Below are 18,212 nucleotides of genomic sequence, written 5' to 3'. Positions count from 1 at the left end.
CGACGTAAAAAAAAACCACATGAAGGTGCAATATAGGTAGATCAAGATAAGAGAGGAGTATTTGAGAATGAGTGTAAAATGCTAGTGCTAGTTGAAATTTTGGTTCCGAACGGGCGAAACAGACGAGCTCGATTGCACACCTGGCAGCGCTTCGCCATCAGGGGCATGTAGGTGAGGGAACCCTGCCTCAGCCATTGTAGTGATAGTCGCAGGTGCTGATCTAAGAGGAGAAGAAGGGCCATCATCTTCTAGAATGGTAGAAGTCGAGATCGAGAGACCGCGCCTTGAGCCACTGGCGCGCACTCGGAATGAGCGCCCTTGGCCGCCGGTTGAAGATGATGGGTGACCACCGCCCAGGTGACCACCCGGTGCAGGGCTAATAATGCTGGCGTCTTGATGGGTAACTTGACGATAATCCCCTGGCTCACCACTGCTATTCTCTTCGTCGGTGTCAGATGTAGGACTCGACTCGCGACTCCATGAATCATCTTCTGGCTCGCTGCGCATTCCTGAAATCTTCATGTAGTTGTATGCTGCAATGCTGCTGATAGTGACGATCAGACCGGTTACATTGACCGCTGTGAGCTTGTCGTGGAAGATAATGCCCGCGGCGCTGATTGTTACTACCTCCTTAAAGATACCACAGATACTCAATGTGACAACGGAAGAACGCTTTAGAAGCGCAAATTCAGAGGAAATCATGCAGAATGCGAGTATCCCAGGGAAAATCAAAAGGAACGAGCCAAATAGGCTCCCATGTTTGGCGGCGAGCGCGAGATATCCTTGATAAATCTCATGGGGGCCCTCGATAGATAGCGCGATTGTGATAAGCGAAAGGAACATGATAGGAGTCAGGAGAAAGAGAGTTGAGAATGGATTTGAAGTGGCCGGGTGGCGAAGTAAGAGAATTTGTGTCAGACCCCATCGGAAGCCCGAAAAGAAGGCAGACGCAATGACGAGTGCGAAGCCAAGCGCATTGAAAGCTGTCTCTCCAGCGACCATCATCACGACACCTACTGTCATTGTGGCAATGATGATGATTAATTTCATCGAAGGTGTTTCGAGGCGGAAAAGGAAGGCGAACAAAAGGACAAAGGCAAGTGCAGACGACTTGCACATGGTTAAGAAAGTGAGAGATATAAATTTCAAGGACATATTTCCAAGACCAACGTCAAGGGAGGTTGCTGCGCCACACGGAACGAGGCGAGTGAAGTAGAATAATTTGGATATAAGGGGTTGTGGTTCTTCGGGGCCATCAATGGGAGATGTAGCCGCAGACACTGTCGGTTGTTTCGGACGGAGCGATGGAAAAATCCAGAGTATTATAACGGAGAGAGTGAATTGGACAGCCATGTGTAAACTCGTCGTGAAAAGAGGGAAAGGGAAGACAATATCGTTCTCGGAGAACATCCATTTGTTGTACTACAAACATGACAGTTGTTAGTTCCTTCTTGACTTGCGAATCCACTGCGAAGAACTACTCACTATTGAAATGGATAGTGAAAAGAGATACCACAGCAAGATCAGCCCGCCGTTGATTAGTAGCTTCTTGACAACATTTCTGTCTGACAGAATCTCGCGAATAGAACCCTGTCCCTTGACATCTGCGATTCGAGCATCCAACCTGCGGCGCTGTTTTCGCCGTCGACGTCGCTGACGTTTTTGATGTGTTGTGAGTCCGGTTTCCTCGTCATAATGGTCATCATCCGAACTCATTGGATCCAGCTCCAGAGTCTCTGCAGCGGATAAGATATCGGACGCATCAGTGTCTTCTTCGGCAGTTAAAGGTTCTTGTTCTTCGCGTTTGTGATTTCCTCCATCTCCATGCGACCAGAGTGTGTCATCTCTACGCTCTGTCAAAACCGGTTGGGAGGCTCGCCCTGTCCCGGCAAGCATGGAGCTTCGCCGACGGTGGTGGGCGCCGGCGGAGAGCCCCATTCTAATAACTGGGACAGTTACGAGGTGGAAAGTAAAAGAGTGGAATCGAGATGTATCTCCATTAACGTCGATGGAATTGGAAGTCTGTCACACGACAGTGCACAAGGGTAAAAAGCTTCGGGAGTTCACAGGGGAATTATGCTGACAAAGAAATAAAGAGGGGAGAACCTTACCCTGTTTAAAGGGAAATTCAAGGCAGTGAAGCTTAGGAGGTGAAATAAATGAAACAAAACAATGCAAAATGAAATAAAAAGAAATGAAAAAGAGAGAAAGAGAGAATAGGATCAAAAATGAATCCAGAGAAATGGCAAAAATTGGAATTGAAGGGCGGTGATGTTTCTCATTTCCAGGGTCTCTCGTTTCTCTCTCCCCTTTATCCTCCTCTTCACCTGGACACAACAATTATCCTCATTGGTTACACATTTTATAGATGTATCCACTTGTCCGGTCGATCCGGGGTCAAGGGGAAACAAAATGTACTATCATTTTGATATTTTGATACTTTAATATACTTTAAATACTTCTGATATTGAGGTGTTTGAACGGTTTGAGAGGTCTGAGGTGTCTTGTCTGGTTTTTATTCTTATTGGTGGACTGAAACCTCCGGCCTTGACTTCAAGCTATATATGAAAAACTGACCTCTTTGATCCATTTCATTTACCTTAGTGGCCTCAGATTGAACATGGCTTGTTAACAGAGAAGGTCAAATTTTCACCATTCTCAACATGAGTCTATTTTAACAAATAAAGATCTGTCTCAAGTAGAGCTCATCGAGTCTATCACCCGGGATGAAGAAGCCCTAAACCCACCTGGCATAGCCATGACCTCAGATCCTACCATTATCATCATCATGTCGTGGTATTTCCTACAAGTTCCGGCGATAAAATACGTCGGAGGATGCGGATGATAAGTGACAATGGGGGGCATTGCAACTACATCCGCTTCCAACTTTTTCCTCTTCTTCTTCTCTTCCATCTTTTTTAGGTTGATGCTGCAAAACAGCATTTGATCTTCATCAAGAACTTCATCAGTATTCTGAATTTGCATAGTTCGCTCACGTTATCATCATGGCTGAACCTACGTACAATGCCATCGAGGACTACGGCTTGATCGGGGACATGCACACCTGTGCCCTGATCAGCAAAGCCGGTAGCTTGGATTACATGTGCTGGCCAGTCTTTGACTCTCCTACCGTTTTCTGTCGTCTGCTGGATGACAAGAAAGGAGGGTTCTTCTCTGTGAAGCCCCACAAGACGGTGGTAGATGCTCACAGCAAGCAGCGGTATCTTCCGTATTCGAACCTGCTTGAAACAAGGTGGACCAACGAGGATGGCGTCGCCACATTGCTGGATTACTTTCCCGTCACACCTAAAAAGGGTGCGCAGTCGTCCCGGATACTGTCAGGGTACTGTCCTTGTAATGAACCGGGGACCAATCGCTTCAAGTCAGGACTGCAGCACTCGGGCCTAATCAGAAAGCTCGAGTGTAGCCGTGGCTCGATGGAATTGCAAGTACTGCTATTCCCAGCTTTTAATTATGCGCGAGATTCGCACAACACCCGTGCAAAGCTGGAAGACGACATGTCCAAGCACAGGCTGCAGACTGTCCACTTCGAAAGTGAGACAGAGCGGCTGCAACTCGAGATCTTTGCCGACTCACGAGAGCCAGACAAGCTTGGCTTTCCTTCAGCCTCTTTGAAACTGGAAGAACGAGAGGGTCTGCGTGGCCGTGGATTGGTGGCCTGGATCCGTCTATCGGAGGGTCAGACCATTCATCTAGTGTTGCACAGTCCCGAGAAGGCGGTCCCTAGCTCGGCCACCATGGCAGCCTACCTCTTGAAAATGGAGGAGGAAACCTCTGACTATTGGACCGATTGGACACGCAAGTGTGCCTTCCGTGGTCATTACCGGGAGACAGTTGAGCGCAGTCTCCTCATTTTGAAGCTGCTGACCTACAAACCGACGGGTGCAATTGTCGCAGCGCCCACCTTCTCGCTTCCTGAAAATGTGGGAGGCGCCAGAAACTGGGATTATCGATACTCCTGGGTGCGTGACACAGCCTTCACGCTGTATGTCTTTCTCAAAATGGGCTACAGTCAAGAAGCGGAATCGTATGTCAACTTCATCTTCGAGCGGGTCTTCCCACATGCTTCCCAGGACCTTGATCCCAACAGCAAGAAACCATTCTTGCCGTTGATGTTCACTATCCGGGGCGAGTACGACATCCCCGAGGTTGAACTAGACCACCTCGATGGGTACAAAGGCAGCAAGCCTGTTCGCATCGGCAATGCTGCCGTCTTCCACACTCAGCTGGACATCTATGGTGAATTGTTGGACAGTATCTACCTGTACAACAAGCACGGAAACCCCATCACATATGACCAATGGAACTCTATCCGGCGTATGATCAACTACGTCGTTGGTGTTCGAAACCAGAAGGATATGTCCATTTGGGAATCGCGTGGCCAGATTCAAAACTTTATCTATTCGAAGATCATGATGTGGGTAGCCCTGGATCGTGGAATCCGCCTTGCGGAGAAGCGTGCTAGTTTACCATGCCCGGATCGCTTTGAATGGATCAGGGTCCGTGACGAGATGTACGACGAAATCATGACCAAGGGGTACAACGAAGAGCGTGGCCATTTCTGCCAGAGTTATGAGAGTCGCGAGGTCCTGGATGCATCCATCTTGATTGCACCCTTGGTCTTCTTCGTTGCGCCCAATGATCCCCGATTTATCAGTACGCTGAAGAGGATTTTGCAAAGCCCCGAGAAGGAGGGTTTGTCCAGCGCTAAGATGGTGTTCCGATATGACCACCAGAAAGCCAACGATGGTATGTATATCTTGTATTAAAACTCTAGCACAGTTGCTAATACTACTCGCGCTGTACAGGTATGACGGGAGGCGAGGGTGCTTTCATCATGGTAACCTTCTGGCTTGTTGAGGCTATGGCTCGTGTAGGTTTTATGGAACTACCCAGAAAGGAAATAATGAACTATGCTAACCTAGGTCGAAATTGGAAATTTAGGCTGCCAAATACGATGTGCCTATTCCAAATATCTGGAAACTCGCGCTTTCGCACTTTGATAACATACTGTCCTACGCGAATCACCTGGGCATGTTTTCTGAAGAAGTGGCTATTTCCGGTGAGCAAATGGGCAACTCCCCTCAGGCTTTCAGCCACTTAGCCTGTATCAGCGCTGCAATTAATCTGGGAAGAATTGGACGAGTCGGTGACTAAAGCCATCTTGTCCATGGCAGCTATAGACTGATGTACTGTTGTTTTTGAGAGAAAAAAATCGGTTGATGCAATTCTATAATTTTTGCTTACAGTTAGAAAACAAAAAACAAAATTGTTCCCTTTACTTATTCTAGTCGCCAATTACTGTCCATGTATACACAGTTATTGTATGTACTCTTGAAGCAATTATCTACTACAACATAAAAGAACGGCTAGTTAATTCTAAAACAGCACTGGTATTTTGACTGGGAAACAAGTGTTCGATGTTCTATCTATAGCTAGTATAGCTGTTACAGTAAATATATCCTATTTCCTTCACTTGTTCACGTCCTGATCATCCAGCCCTGTCGTGTGCCCAACAGAAAATGCTTACATAAGGAATAGATGATCACCCCCGGGGCCGGGAGCTCCAGGGCTGGCGGCTACCCCAGATTCCCTTTATTATCATCTTTGACTGTCTTTGTTCAAAACAAACATATCTGAACAAAGGAACTGCTAGGGTGTGTTTCTCTTCAGCTTCTAGCTGGAGATGTTCTTCGCCATCAACCCACCATACCTTATTACCCCGTGACCTTAACAGGAATCCCCACTTGTCTAATGGCAGGCGCCAGCTTGGATTGGGCTGATAAGCCTAACGCCGATCTCGCGTTGTCGTCGGATGAAGAGGACTTTGTTTCCAGCCCAAGCACTGCTTCAAGGGAGCTTGAAGGTGTTGCCAAACAAAATCTGACACTAGCTTTGGGGAAGTTGCGCTTGGAGCGAGAGGACTTGAATCAATCCTCTGAACAAGACGCGACTCCAACAACTCCCCGCACAGAAGGCCCAAATCAAACCCCTCCAGAACTGGAAATGGCCAACCCTCTGCAGCTGCTGGACTTGCCTTTAGACATTTTGAAAGAGATCATCAAAGAGGTAACACAGGTCTTCCCCGCAGATCATGAATAGATAGCTTACAGTTCTGGTATACAATAGGTGACCCATACGACTGACCTGACGTCGCTCGCGCTTACATGCTCTGCTCTCCATTCCCTAGCCATCCCGCACATGTACTCCCGTTTCGATATCGTCTGGCCCGAGTCGCTGAACCCATCAACAGATGACTACTCGGGGGTGGATGCTCTGTCTTACGGTCTCTCCACATTGGTCATGGGTGAGGATGTATTCAATCGAGTACCGCTATTTCAGTCTAGTCAACGCAAAAATAGCTGTGTGAATTGTGGTTGTGATAACCTCCATCATCAGCCAGATTCCAATCCTGTGGACAACGGAGTTCGCTTCCGATCGCGACGAGGCAATAATTATGCACAGTATACCCGGACGTTCTCCATTGGAAATGGCCCGCTCAGCTGGGTACAGGAATATTCGGTGACCAAAGAAGTGGGTAAGATGCTCGGGACGCTGGTTGCCTTGGCGGTTGCACGGATGGTGAATCTCGAAGCCTTTGTTTGGGACATGCCGACTGGAGTGGTCCGTGAAATCTGGTTGGCGCTGGCGTCGCTAGCAGATCGTCCAGGACAGGTTTGTCGCTTAGAGCGCATTTGGGTGCGCTGGCATGACAATTCGGAGAATGCTTTACGCAGTTCGTCGGCGGCAGCAACAAGATTCTTCCAGAAATACAAGCATGTGGAACATCCTTCCTTGTCAGTACTGCCTCCACTCAAGAGCGTGGCTGTTCTTGACATAGACGAACCTGCTTATGTGGAGGAGCTTGCACTTCTCATTGAACGGTCGCGTCACCGTCTGTCCGAACTTCGAATTGGTATTGCCGAAAAGGCCCATATGAGTGCGTGGTTGCTTTGTGGGAAGGACTCTGATGGCTCGACGAGTTGGCCTAGATCTGATGGTGTACTTGGCATATTGACACGGCGGCATCTAGACAACAAACAAGACAATTCTATAACCCCCTCCCTTGAAGAGAAGTCGGTGCCATCTGAGGGTTCGATAAACAAGTCACCAAACTCTACCGACACCGCAGCTTCATTGACTCCAAATGGCGAGCCGCAGCCTCCCAGCACCACCAAGGATAAAAAGTCTCCACCAAACTCTAGTTTGCCCAACAGGAGTGCCCGCTCACAACTACCTTCCTATAAATCCGACTGTGAGATTCTTTATCTCAAAGTACTCGAGCTGGAACGCGTACCTCTTTCTGTGCCAGCACTACTGCCGGCTGTTGATTGGACTGGACTGATTACTCTCACCATCATGCGATGCGAAGATCATGAAAAGCTTTGGAGGGCTCTCCGTCGGAAGTATGCTCCTCCTGCGATGCCAGCAAAACGATTACAGCATGCAGAGCGCCGAGCAAGCGTCAGCTCAGTTGAATACGCACTAAATCTGAAACATATTCGCACGGACACTGTTTCGCCTTATCTTATACTGTTTATCAAGGATGCGCTGGCTCCGAATACACTGGAAAGTGTTTATTTGCATGATGCCCCAGGTCACGAATCTACCGTGCAGATCGACGCTATTTACAGGCACATTCTGCGAAAGCACAGGCAGAGTCTGCGAAAGGTGCTGATTGACGCTACAGACCGTATAATTGGCGCCGAATATTCAGGCACGCGATGGCACAAGTGGATGTTCAACCACGACATGGTATCATTTGTCACGAGTGGAAAGATGCCGCAGTTGAAGGAGCTCGGAATGGCGATGCATTATCGCGATTGGGTAAGAGAATGACCACCCGCATTGGATACTTTGACTCAAACTCGGGGGTATATGCTAATAATGACCACGCAGCATTTTTTCCTTCAGAGATTGCCGAATATGCCTCAGCTTCGTGCTTTGTATCTACCACAAATTCACCGTACCCTCCACCGCGACTTGAAAGAACTTGCGCTGCAAGTTCTAGACATCGTCAGCATACGTCCAGACCTGAAGATTGCCTACATTGGTCTCCACATCAAATGCTACCAAATTCTTGAAGCGAGACATGACGATAACCCACTAGATTTTGACGACAATCCCACAACTGATCATTCCCCTCCGCACAGCGAAGATGAGGATGAAGTGTGGGCTAACCAAAACCACGGATCCGATGAAGACAGCGATGATTCCGACGATGTCTCGGGGGCAGCTGACACAGACCTTCTTTCCAGTGACCCGGACGACTATGACACCGAACCCGACGAAGAACAGGGTGCTTCGCGGATTCGATACCGGCTACAGGAGATTCTATTTTACGACGAAAAGGTATCCATTTTCAAGGCGCGCCATGGTGTTTTGTGATCTTATCTTGGCTTTACATTCTATATGCGCAGGTGTTGTCTGGACCATTTGTGGCGTTTGAAGGGAAACAGAAATTTTACACCTACGAGATACCATTGCTGTTTAGCTTAACACTAAGGTTATTTGTCAACCTTGGAATGACACGTTTTTTGAGTTAAGGTTGCGCTGAGTGGGCCACTCTAATTGAGTCAAAGTGGTGGCGATTGGGATTTTATATGAAGCCAAGGTTATCCTCAGTATGAACACGGGTGTAGGGGGTCAAAATCAAGGTCAAATTTGCTCTTAATGGGGCATATAGGGACCCGGTTTAGGCCCTTGTGATTCAAGAACTCTGTAGCCTGGTGATTGTTGGACCCTGACGATTGCGGCGAAGCCAGTTATATGTAGGCAGTAAACACTATATTTGGCCAACAGTATACTTGGCAGAACTAGTCTTCGATCTCAATGAGAATGACATACCCTGATCCAGTCCTATCGACATAGAAGACGGTTTGTTCAAATGGTCGAGAATCGGGAGGTAGCCATAGGATCTTTTCGTTGTGAGCACTAACAATCCACCTATCTCTAAACTCCATCTCTATCGGGACTTGCAGTGCTTTTTAGAATTCGAAATCTTTCCAATACTTCCTTGAAACTGTCGATAGTCGACAGACTTGAGAACCACTCATTACTTGCAGACTATTCGCCACTAGGGGAGTTTTTAAAATACAGGATTCGCTTCGATTTATTGTGTGTGTAGTTGCCGCTCGAGCTCTCTGGCCTACATGTTCAGGACCGTGAGACAATCACCTGGTTCATCCGCCCATGACAGCAGTCATTTGCCACAAGAGGAAAATACATATTTAGTAAAATTTCTAGGAACTGTGCTTGTTACCGTGCTCTATAGCTTGCAATTTTTAGACAACAATGCTATTAATCACCCTATAACTTCCGTAGGTATGGATGGGACTTGAGGATTTATCCCCACGCATATTAAAGTGACTTCGACGGGGGATAGATTTAATTCATGCTTTGCTTTCTCTGCCATACGGATTGCATCAAGAAAGAACTAGTAGAACGTCAGAAGACCTCCGCCATGAGTATGGTCCCCTAGAAGGATGTACACTGGAGGACGTTTTTCTTTGGATGTAAATGCTGTATCAAAAGGCAAAGACATGGGTATTCATGAATATTAGGGATATATAAATCCCGAAAGAATATTTTCCTATTTAACCTGTTTACTCCACACGCCAGTATGTTCTATGTACCCATATTCCAATTGATACAAAGGAAACCCCCAAAAGACCATAGGTCGGTCACCTCCTTTCCTCGCTCTTCATTTCGATAACAACGGTCTTGGTGATATTCGACTTAGGCATCAAAATAAACTCCTGACTACTATTCCGATCAGTATTTGACGGCACCCTCGTCGATTCCGATTCCTCAACCGACATTCCAGGCCCACTCCCCTCCCCGCGCCCATTGGTCCACATCATCTCAAAAGCCCTATCATCCCTGGGCCGAAGCGTCTGCGATCTCGCCGTGCCATGCGCATTTGGGGTCTGAGACGCGCCGTGGTATGGGGACTGTCCGTAAGAGTGGGCATATGATGAGCTCTTGAAGATATTGTTGAACAAGGGACGCAGGGATGGAGCGGATGCGGAGATGATGGCGACATTGACTTCGACCTGCGACCATAAGAGGATTTGGATCGCGTCGTAGGAGACGTCTGTTGTTGTTGTGTATTTGTATAGTGCGTTTAGGCGGACGATAGAGGCGACAGAGGCGAATGTTCCAGTCAGGAAAATGGCGATGAGTGCATCTATTAGAATATGTCGTTAGCTTTAAGATTTTATTGTAGGGGTAGACACATGGCGAGAGGGCGTGACTGACATTTTCGCCTGGTGTGCAGGTTTAGCTTCATGAGTAGTGGTAATGGCATGAGCAGTATTACTATATCGGTAAAGATATTGATCCCCGCTGTTGAGAAATATGTCATGGGGAGATTGTTGCAGCCTGTGGGAAAGCTTGGATCCCATGCACGCCAGGGTTTCGTGTGACATTCGAAAGCCTTGATATGGTAATGTCAGAATAGGAATCAGCAGGATATGTCAGAGCAGCACACTCACATTGACAAAAACGCAAATTATAGTATAGGCAAAGACGAAAAGCCCGACTCCAATGGTGGCTATCCGAAACTGCTTGACAGCGAAAATACGATGGTACTGAGCCAAGATACTGAACTTGACCATACCCACCGAGAGGGGATAGACAAGCTGGTAAACATACCAGTGCTTGAGTGTCGGTATGAGAATTTCCCCTAGGGGTAAATCCGCGAGGTGACGACTGTGACATGATGCTTGTGAGCGATACCATTGAAGGGGAGACATGATAGACCAAAGAAAAAAAAAACCAACCCTGTGCCCAGACTGACATGGAAGCCATTCATTATGCCCATGCCAATTGTCACGATCAATCCCACCACAATAAGATAGTCATCCAGTCCGATCTTATGCACTAGAAATACTCGGCAGTAGATTCTCAGCAGGACACTTGTACATGAGAGAAATAGTAGCAAGGTCATGACCGTAAGAAAGGCAGGCTGTAATGACCCATTGCTTGCCGATATCCAGGCCATGATGGGCCAAACAGAGGTATGTTGAACTCGAGTTTGTTCTGCTACCGGTGGCTACACATGCGCATGCGCGAGAAGCTGGGCCATTTGTCTTATATTACCCTAGCGAGTCAATAACCTATGTGTGTCGACCCACATATTTTTAAAGCCGAGTGCTCAAAAGGCTCCCTTGACAACGGAGTAGCATCCCGTAATACTGTAGTCCGTAGTGAGTTAGTTACTCCGTATAGACTATTATAAAGCATAGCCACATCTACCGGATGCCGAGATTTCAGGTACAGAAATTGACAAGGATCAGGATTATTTGTTAATATCGGGACTCAGGCCTGTTTAGAAGTGAGCCTCTGAGCAATGCGATTCAAAGCGGGTCGGACTTAGCACAGGATCAAAGATACTCTGTGTATAGTAGTTAATATATATCCCTTCGTACATAATATGTTTCTCTCAAGAGTACCTTCTATTCCAATCTAGAACTACCTACGGAGTAGGTGAGACAAGACGCGGATGGCCCCCACGAGCTAATGCGGGTGCTAGCCCTAATACGGAAGGTTAACAGACGATCGCCTATTTCCCATTGGTTATTCTGCCCCTTATTCAAGATTCGATATTGGGCTCGGATCAATTATACTAAGTCCTTTGTACAAAGTACGCAATACGGAGTACATACTCCGCCAACGATTATTAGTCCATTATTGGCGGTCAAAATAGAGTGGTTTTGATCCTGATAGGGAAAAAGTCCCCGGTAAATTTCCCGGTGTATCCGAGCGAATCCTTGCAATTTTCAGGGATAACCTTCGAATGTGCCTTATGGCTGACGGCTAATTCCACACAGAGATCTTAAGTTTACATAGTTTATCGAGTAGAATTACGATTCAAAGATAATACATAATCCTGCTCTGATCATTTGAAAAAAAAAAAAACATAGAAAAATAGATGGAGAAAATGATATCTTTGTTCTATTGGTAAAATGCGACATCGTGGAGGCTCCGCTCTCAAAGGGAGATTTCAAAGGCTTCTGATTTTACAAGGATATTTTAAATTTTGCTAGGCTCATGCCATTGTTTCGGCTCGTAGCACATGGTTTGATATGCCGAGCAAGCCACTTTAGCACCTTGATACTCACTACCTACCTAACAGGTAATAGTCCAGAAATCGGCTCCGAAACCTATATTAAAAGAACACACACCCCTGGTTCCAAAATTCAAGTCGACCGCGCAGATTTAAGACGGTAAATTAAAATGCATTTCGCAAAATTAATTTCGCTGGGGCTTTTGCTCCTAGTTGGTGACAGCGTCGCTTCCTCGTGCAGAAACCCTCCATTGCGCAAAGAATGGTAAGCCACATGGCAGGGGTGCTCAATTATCTTGGCTGTTCAATATTGACATTTTTGCTTTTTCTTAGGAGAGAGCTGAGCATCCGCGAACGTCGCGACTATATCGGTGCCGTTCGTTGCCTGGCTGCACGGCCAGCTGTGACTAGTCTTGAGAATGTGGTTACGCATTTCGATGATTTCCAGGCTACCCACAGTGATCAGACCCCAAATATCCACTGGGTGGTAAGTGCTCATTTCCCCCGATCGATTGACTGTTGATCATGCTGATCACTATGGTATAGGGTCACTTCGTCCTCTGGCATCGATACTACCTCGCCACATACGAGAAGGCTCTACGAGAAGAGTGTGGTTACCGGGGCGGCCAACCGTAAGGATACATCTCTGTCGTCTATAATTAAAAATTTTAAAAGATAAGACCCTAACATCAATAACAGCTACTGGAACTGGTCCTTGGATGCATCCTCAACAGACAACAGCTCCATGGCCATCTTTGAGACCGACGTCTTCCACCCTACCCGAGGATTCGGAGGAAACGGCAAATATCTCCCGGCAAACGAGACCCAGAACCCCTTAAATTTGACCGGCCGAACTGGTGGTGGCTGTGTTGAAGATGGTCCCTTCACTCCCCCTAACTTCATGCTCGCCGTCGGACATCCTAAGGGGCAACCAGACTGCCTTCGTCGCGACTTCATCCCATCTATTATGAACTATTTCTCACGCCAGAGTCTTGTGGACCATGTGCTAGCCCAGCCTGACTATACTACTTTTGCACGGGCACTTGAAAATATCCCTGCATTCACCCAGCCTAACATCCACGGCAGCGGGCATTTCGGTGTAGGAGGCGCGCTCGGGACACTGGGTAACCAAGCTCTCAGCCCTGGTGGTAAGTTTTTATTCTTGACTATTCTTCATGGGTTATTACACTGTATGCTGACAAGCTTAGATCCTCTCTTCTATCTCCACCACGGTAATGTTGACCGTGTCTTCTGGGAGTGGCAGCAGAAGGATCTCCCGACTCGGTACCATCAAGTTGGCGGCCCTGTCAACGCCATGGATTATTCTGGAGTAAATGTCACTCTCGACTTCGAGATCAACATTGGAAAGCTTGCTCCTAATGCTACACTTGAGAGCTTGCTTAACACCAAGGGTGGTACTTTGTGCTACAGCTACTGGAACAAGGGTAAACATTAAGGGTTCCCAGATGCACAGAAAGGCTTTATGTGGTGAGGTATAAAAACTGTAATTATACTTCTCTTTGTATAAAAACCATATTCAAGATGTATAGACAATCTTAACCCTCAGCCATCTGGTAATATCTGACAATAAATATCTCCTCGGTGTTTCATGTAGCAATCTATAGTGTAGGGCGCAGCACCACCCACGCTTTAGTAAGGGCATTTTTCATGTCGTTTTTTGTTGTTGGCAAGATGCACTTGCAAAAATCCATGGTATTCCGGGGAAGATTCTGAAGCCTCTGAAGTATACTGTCCTGAGAGAGACTTCAAGAGGCGCCATTGCCTGACTAGATTGATAAAATTATAGATTCGTTCTGTGAGGCTCTTTGTAGTTCGTGCTGTCTCCGGAAGGGACATATGTAAATTCTCCAGGGTGTAACAATATAGGCGTATGCCACCATTTAGAGTTCTTACAACCAAGTTTAAGCTTTCGCAAATTTCGGTTCGGATCTCGGCCACGCTGGGCAAGTGCCGGATTGATGATCGTTTATTTATCCACCTGCATGGATGTTGTTTTCACTCATGTAAGTCATAAATCGTAGAATTTTCTTGTTTATGCTAATTAAGGTAGAAAAAAAAAGGAATGGGTATCTGAGAGCATGCGCTAGTGCTCAATTGATAGATTCATAGTAAGGCAGATTGGTTCATGCAAACTCCTGATGCACATTCTCATACTGGGCACGGATCAGCTCATTCTCAATCGCGCGCCTCTTGACTTTTTCTTCTTCGCTAGAATTGTCTTTGAACACATGGTCCATCTGCTCGAGGGTTCGGCCTTTGGTTTCTGGCACAAAAAGGAAAGTCCACACTCCGGCGAGTACGCAAAAGACGGCAAAGAAGACGTAAGCACCGTAGCCGGTATTTTGGACAAGAGGCGGGGTGATGAGACCCTACAGAAATAGTTAGTTTGCTTTAGAAATTTGAGGAACTAACCATGGCAGCGACAAACTTACAATGATAAAGTTGTTGAGCCAGTTGGAGCAGGTTGAAAGAGCAACACCCTTGGCACGAAGGGAAGAAGGGAAGATTTCTGGATATGTCAGATTGATGCCATTAATATGATAAATGGAGAAAGGTACATACCGGAAGGCATAGCCCATGGGATAGGTCCCCAAGAAGCTCCAAAGGCAAGCATGTAGAATAGTAGGAAGGCCACACTGGTCCAACCTTCCGCTTTATGTGACGGCCAATCAACAGAGAAAATCCCGACTAAAGCGGCAATAATAATATGGGATAGAGCCATGAGGGCTGCTCCAGCCATAAGCAACTTGCGACGACCGATAACGTCCATGGTCCAGATACTGGTAGTGACACCCACTAACTGTACAACGTTAAGGACACCGGACATGATAAGTTGCATGCTCCGGTCGAGTCCCATCGTCGCAAAGAGTGTAGGAGAGTAATAGATAAGAGCATTGATACCGATGAACTATCCATATGATTAGCAGGTGTCATTTAGCTCCACATACAAAAAGTCTCACCTGTTGGAAGAACCCCAGTCCAATACCGATGTGAGTTCGACGCCAGCAGCCCTTCTTGAAGCAATCGGCCCATGAAGAAAGCTCCAGCAGAATGGAGTTCTTTCTGCCACCACCTTGTAAATCTGGGTGGTTTTCTCTGTTCATTTCTTGGTGGAAGCGCACTTCGGCCTGGATATCCATAAGTTCCTGGCGAACGCGTCTGTCAGAGGCTGGCAGGGAGCGCAGTCTACAGAGACTCGCAAGAGCTTCCTCATCGCGACCCTTTGAAGCCAGCCAACGGGGTGAGAACGGAAGAGCGTATACACCAGCAGCCAGCACAAAACCCGGGATCAATTGGAGCAGAAAAGGGAGGCGCCAGGCCCATTCACCAGCCATGAACTGTGTGCCGTAGGTAATCCAAAAGGCAATCACAATACCGAGAACAATGCACCATTCTTCCATAACAAGGAGAGTACCACGGCATTCGGGAGGACCTGATAGGGAAGACTGGAGTAAGCATTTATACCAATAGTGTGAGGAAGGAAAGGAAAACCCTCCGAGTAGAAAACATACTGATTTCGGAGATGTACAATGGTGCAACCATAGACAACATTCCGATTCCGATACCACCAATCAGCCGAGCCACGGTCAACATGGGGTAACCATAGGCAGCAGTCTGCATCACAGAGCCAACTGTGAAGATAGCAACAGCGACGAGAATTGAATACCGTCGCGAGATTTTATCCGCAATCCAGCCTTGGTTGAGAGCACCAATCAAAGCCCCCAGCTCAATCATCGCCGTCAACAATCCTTTCGCAAAGCCTGAGCCAGGATTACTCTCTTCAATCCGTGGGAATTCCACCAAGAACTGCTCCATGATCAGAATCACCGACACAACACCTTGGTCATAACCGAAAAGCAAACCACCCAGCGTCGAGCAGGCGGCACACAGGACCACGAATGGGTTGGCTGCGAGACCGCGCAGACCGGGTGGGCCATAGGGCTCGCGGTCAGAGGCAATGTCGTCGGCATGGTGAGAGAAGCCTTCTACCACGGGATCGTGGGATAGTTCTTTTGTAGCAGGGATATCAGCCATGTTGAAAGAAGATTGAGAGGCGAGTCAAAGAAGCTCGAAGATTATGCTCCTTGATTAAAGCAGCAAATGCTTTGATATTCAAACTTGACTCCGGAGACACCCCGGCGATATTTATACCTATCTTGCCTAGTTACCTAGTTGTAGTAGTATACGACATTTATTCCCTCCGTGAATCGGAGCCTATAGAGAAGTCGGGGGGTTCCGGTTAGGACAGCCAATGAGATAGAGGCTTGGGATCTAAGTCAGGGTAAATGACGGAGTGGCAGACCCTTCGGCTAGGGGGGTTGGGGAAGATCGGCGCTATTGCGATTGTGGGGAAAACACGGAGAAAGGGCATGGATAATACCTCATCGTCAATTGGTGACGGCTATTGGCATAGTTCTTGGACGTTTCAACCTCCTTTGGGGTGTATACTCGGCTTTTGAGAGATAAGGCTGTCACGCCAACTTTCTTGAGAAGCTAGCCCCTTTACCTGGACTCTCGCCCCTTTCGGTACCATATACTCTATTCGTGGGGAAATAGGCATAGGCCAAGCAGAAGATGGACAAGGTCATCCCTGTAACATTGTATTGTATACAGATCCACTTTGCTTTGAGCCCTATGACATAGTACTCCGTATGGTGTCTGTCACTACTCCGTACTCTGTACAGCTCTAGGTGTCTATATCAATACTGATATAAGCTTCTCCTGTCTTTTCTCTCTCTGTATTTGTATAAATATTAAGAACTTCCATAGCTAGTTTAAACGTATATAGGTATTTAAGCATTTAGACATGATCAGATATGTATGTACCTACCCGTAGACATATGTAAACATCACCCTATCACACCCAATGATGATGACGGAACCTGCCAAGTTCAAAGGCACAGTCTTTGAACTCTATCACCTTCGGGCCGGGCCTGCATTCCGAAAGTCAAGTGACTATAAGCCGATCTATCCCGTGATGGTGTAAGACATAGGCCTGATCCCCTTCATATGACTGAACAGTTTAGGTAGACCAGGTGGGATAGGTAGAAGAGGTACAGCATATTGTAGTTAATGTACAGACAAAATTCCCCACGGGGTATTTTGGGGTAAATTTCAACCAAAAGCCAGCTCCTTTGATAAATTGCATCGGAATTCATTGTCCACCTTCCAAGGTTAACGTGGAGAAGAGCCCAAGCCTAAGCGGTGTCGATTCCGGTAACCATTTTCCCCCCACGGATTCCAGTTCCCGACCCCCTCATCCTGCAACCTTCGGATTTCCCATTTCACTCTGAGAATCATGGCTTCCTTCATGGGAGACCTGTGGTCCAGCATCTTTACCCCAGGACCCACCCCGACTCTCTTGATCGCGACAAACGTCACCTTCGCTGCACTCCAACTTGTTTTCCTCGGCCTCCTTCTAGCCACCTACAGCCTCCACTTCGTCGCCTTATCCATCATCAGCGCTGGACTATGGTGGTCCATCAACTGGTTCGCCGCTGAGGTGCGGCTTGCCCAGCAGGCGCAGGAGGCCGAGAAAGAAAAACAAGAGTCTGAGGACAACGCGAAGACGCGCCGGAAGAGTCCCGTAAGAGAAAGCGCCGATAGCGAAACGGAGACAGAAGACCTCGTCGCGAAGAAGACAGACAACAAGTCTAGTGCCGTCGCGACCGGGAGTGCAACGTCCGGATTGCTGCCCACGGCGCGCGATCCTAAGAAGCGACCCAACACTGGGGGTGAGGGGTCTGGGTATGGGAGCACTGATAGCGAGTGGGAGAAGGTTGATGATAGTCGGTCTTGAAGGGTACTTGGCACTCAAGGATACAAACCTTGCTTCGAAATATCTACACACGCCTTGGTGGAACACGGTTGCACACTGCATGTTTACCAGGTCTCGGACCTCTCAACGAATGCGTAGGACGCGTTTATAGTGATACAGACTCGGTGTCAACCTTTTGCATGCCTTGGCTGGGATTTGGATTTGATTATTGATTTGGATTCGTATATAAGCAAAGTCTTGTCTATTTGTCTCGGAGCGACACCCATAGTATGTAGATGGTGCAAGTTACAGTAACTCGCGCTAGATTTTGATTTCGGCAAT

The 18,212-nt window shown here is 47.4% G+C and overlaps 7 protein-coding genes across 7 annotated transcripts; 3 read left to right on the top strand and 4 right to left on the bottom strand.

The window, feature by feature from the left end:
* Window positions 1-87: 87 nt before the first annotated feature.
* On the bottom strand, window positions 88-1,938 carry N7479_002523 (putative nucleotide-sugar transporter; the record flags this gene model as incomplete). The annotated part of the gene is made up of 2 exons (XM_057250220.1): window positions 88-1,422; window positions 1,486-1,938. 2 exons carry the CDS (start codon window positions 1,936-1,938, stop codon window positions 88-90), a joined length of 1,788 nt encoding a protein of 595 aa, XP_057114652.1.
* Window positions 1,939-2,609: 671 nt separating this feature from the next.
* On the bottom strand, window positions 2,610-2,913 carry N7479_002522 (uncharacterized protein; the record flags this gene model as incomplete). The annotated part of the gene is made up of 2 exons (XM_057250219.1): window positions 2,610-2,669; window positions 2,722-2,913. The coding sequence occupies 2 exons, from the start codon at window positions 2,911-2,913 to the stop codon at window positions 2,610-2,612; spliced, it is 252 nt and encodes an 83-aa protein (XP_057114651.1).
* Window positions 2,914-3,005: 92 nt separating this feature from the next.
* Window positions 3,006-8,409, top strand: N7479_002521 (glycoside hydrolase family 15 protein; the record flags this gene model as incomplete). Its single annotated transcript, XM_057250218.1, has 6 exons — window positions 3,006-4,770; window positions 4,830-4,894; window positions 4,966-5,083; window positions 5,759-6,090; window positions 6,151-7,848; window positions 7,921-8,409. The coding sequence occupies 6 exons, from the start codon at window positions 3,006-3,008 to the stop codon at window positions 8,407-8,409; spliced, it is 4,467 nt and encodes a 1,488-aa protein (XP_057114650.1).
* A 1,295-nt stretch (window positions 8,410-9,704) lies between these two features.
* Window positions 9,705-10,743, bottom strand: N7479_002520 (uncharacterized protein; the record flags this gene model as incomplete). Its single annotated transcript, XM_057250217.1, is given in 4 exon segments — window positions 9,705-10,210; window positions 10,282-10,459; window positions 10,518-10,664; window positions 10,678-10,743. 4 exon segments carry the CDS (start codon window positions 10,741-10,743, stop codon window positions 9,705-9,707), a joined length of 897 nt encoding a protein of 298 aa, XP_057114649.1.
* Window positions 10,744-12,261: 1,518 nt separating this feature from the next.
* On the top strand, window positions 12,262-13,547 carry N7479_002519 (tyrosinase family protein; the record flags this gene model as incomplete). The annotated part of the gene is made up of 5 exons (XM_057250216.1): window positions 12,262-12,356; window positions 12,425-12,578; window positions 12,638-12,723; window positions 12,791-13,239; window positions 13,300-13,547. 5 exons carry the CDS (start codon window positions 12,262-12,264, stop codon window positions 13,545-13,547), a joined length of 1,032 nt encoding a protein of 343 aa, XP_057114648.1.
* A 688-nt stretch (window positions 13,548-14,235) lies between these two features.
* N7479_002518 (General substrate transporter) lies at window positions 14,236-16,147 on the bottom strand (the record flags this gene model as incomplete). Its single annotated transcript, XM_057250215.1, has 5 exons — window positions 14,236-14,481; window positions 14,545-14,621; window positions 14,675-15,020; window positions 15,073-15,545; window positions 15,625-16,147. The coding sequence occupies 5 exons, from the start codon at window positions 16,145-16,147 to the stop codon at window positions 14,236-14,238; spliced, it is 1,665 nt and encodes a 554-aa protein (XP_057114647.1).
* Window positions 16,148-17,411: 1,264 nt separating this feature from the next.
* N7479_002517 (V-type ATPase assembly factor PKR1) lies at window positions 17,412-17,912 on the top strand (the record flags this gene model as incomplete). The annotated part of the gene is made up of 1 exon (XM_057250214.1): window positions 17,412-17,912. One exon carries the CDS (start codon window positions 17,412-17,414, stop codon window positions 17,910-17,912), a length of 501 nt encoding a protein of 166 aa, XP_057114646.1.
* Window positions 17,913-18,212: the final 300 nt, after the last annotated feature.

This window comes from Penicillium vulpinum (assembly GCF_028829585.1).
Source record: "Penicillium vulpinum strain IBT 29486 chromosome Unknown utg000001l_segment0_segment0, whole genome shotgun sequence".
NCBI lineage: Eukaryota > Fungi > Ascomycota > Eurotiomycetes > Eurotiales > Aspergillaceae > Penicillium > Penicillium vulpinum.
This window is presented reverse-complemented; position numbering and strand designations above follow the sequence as displayed.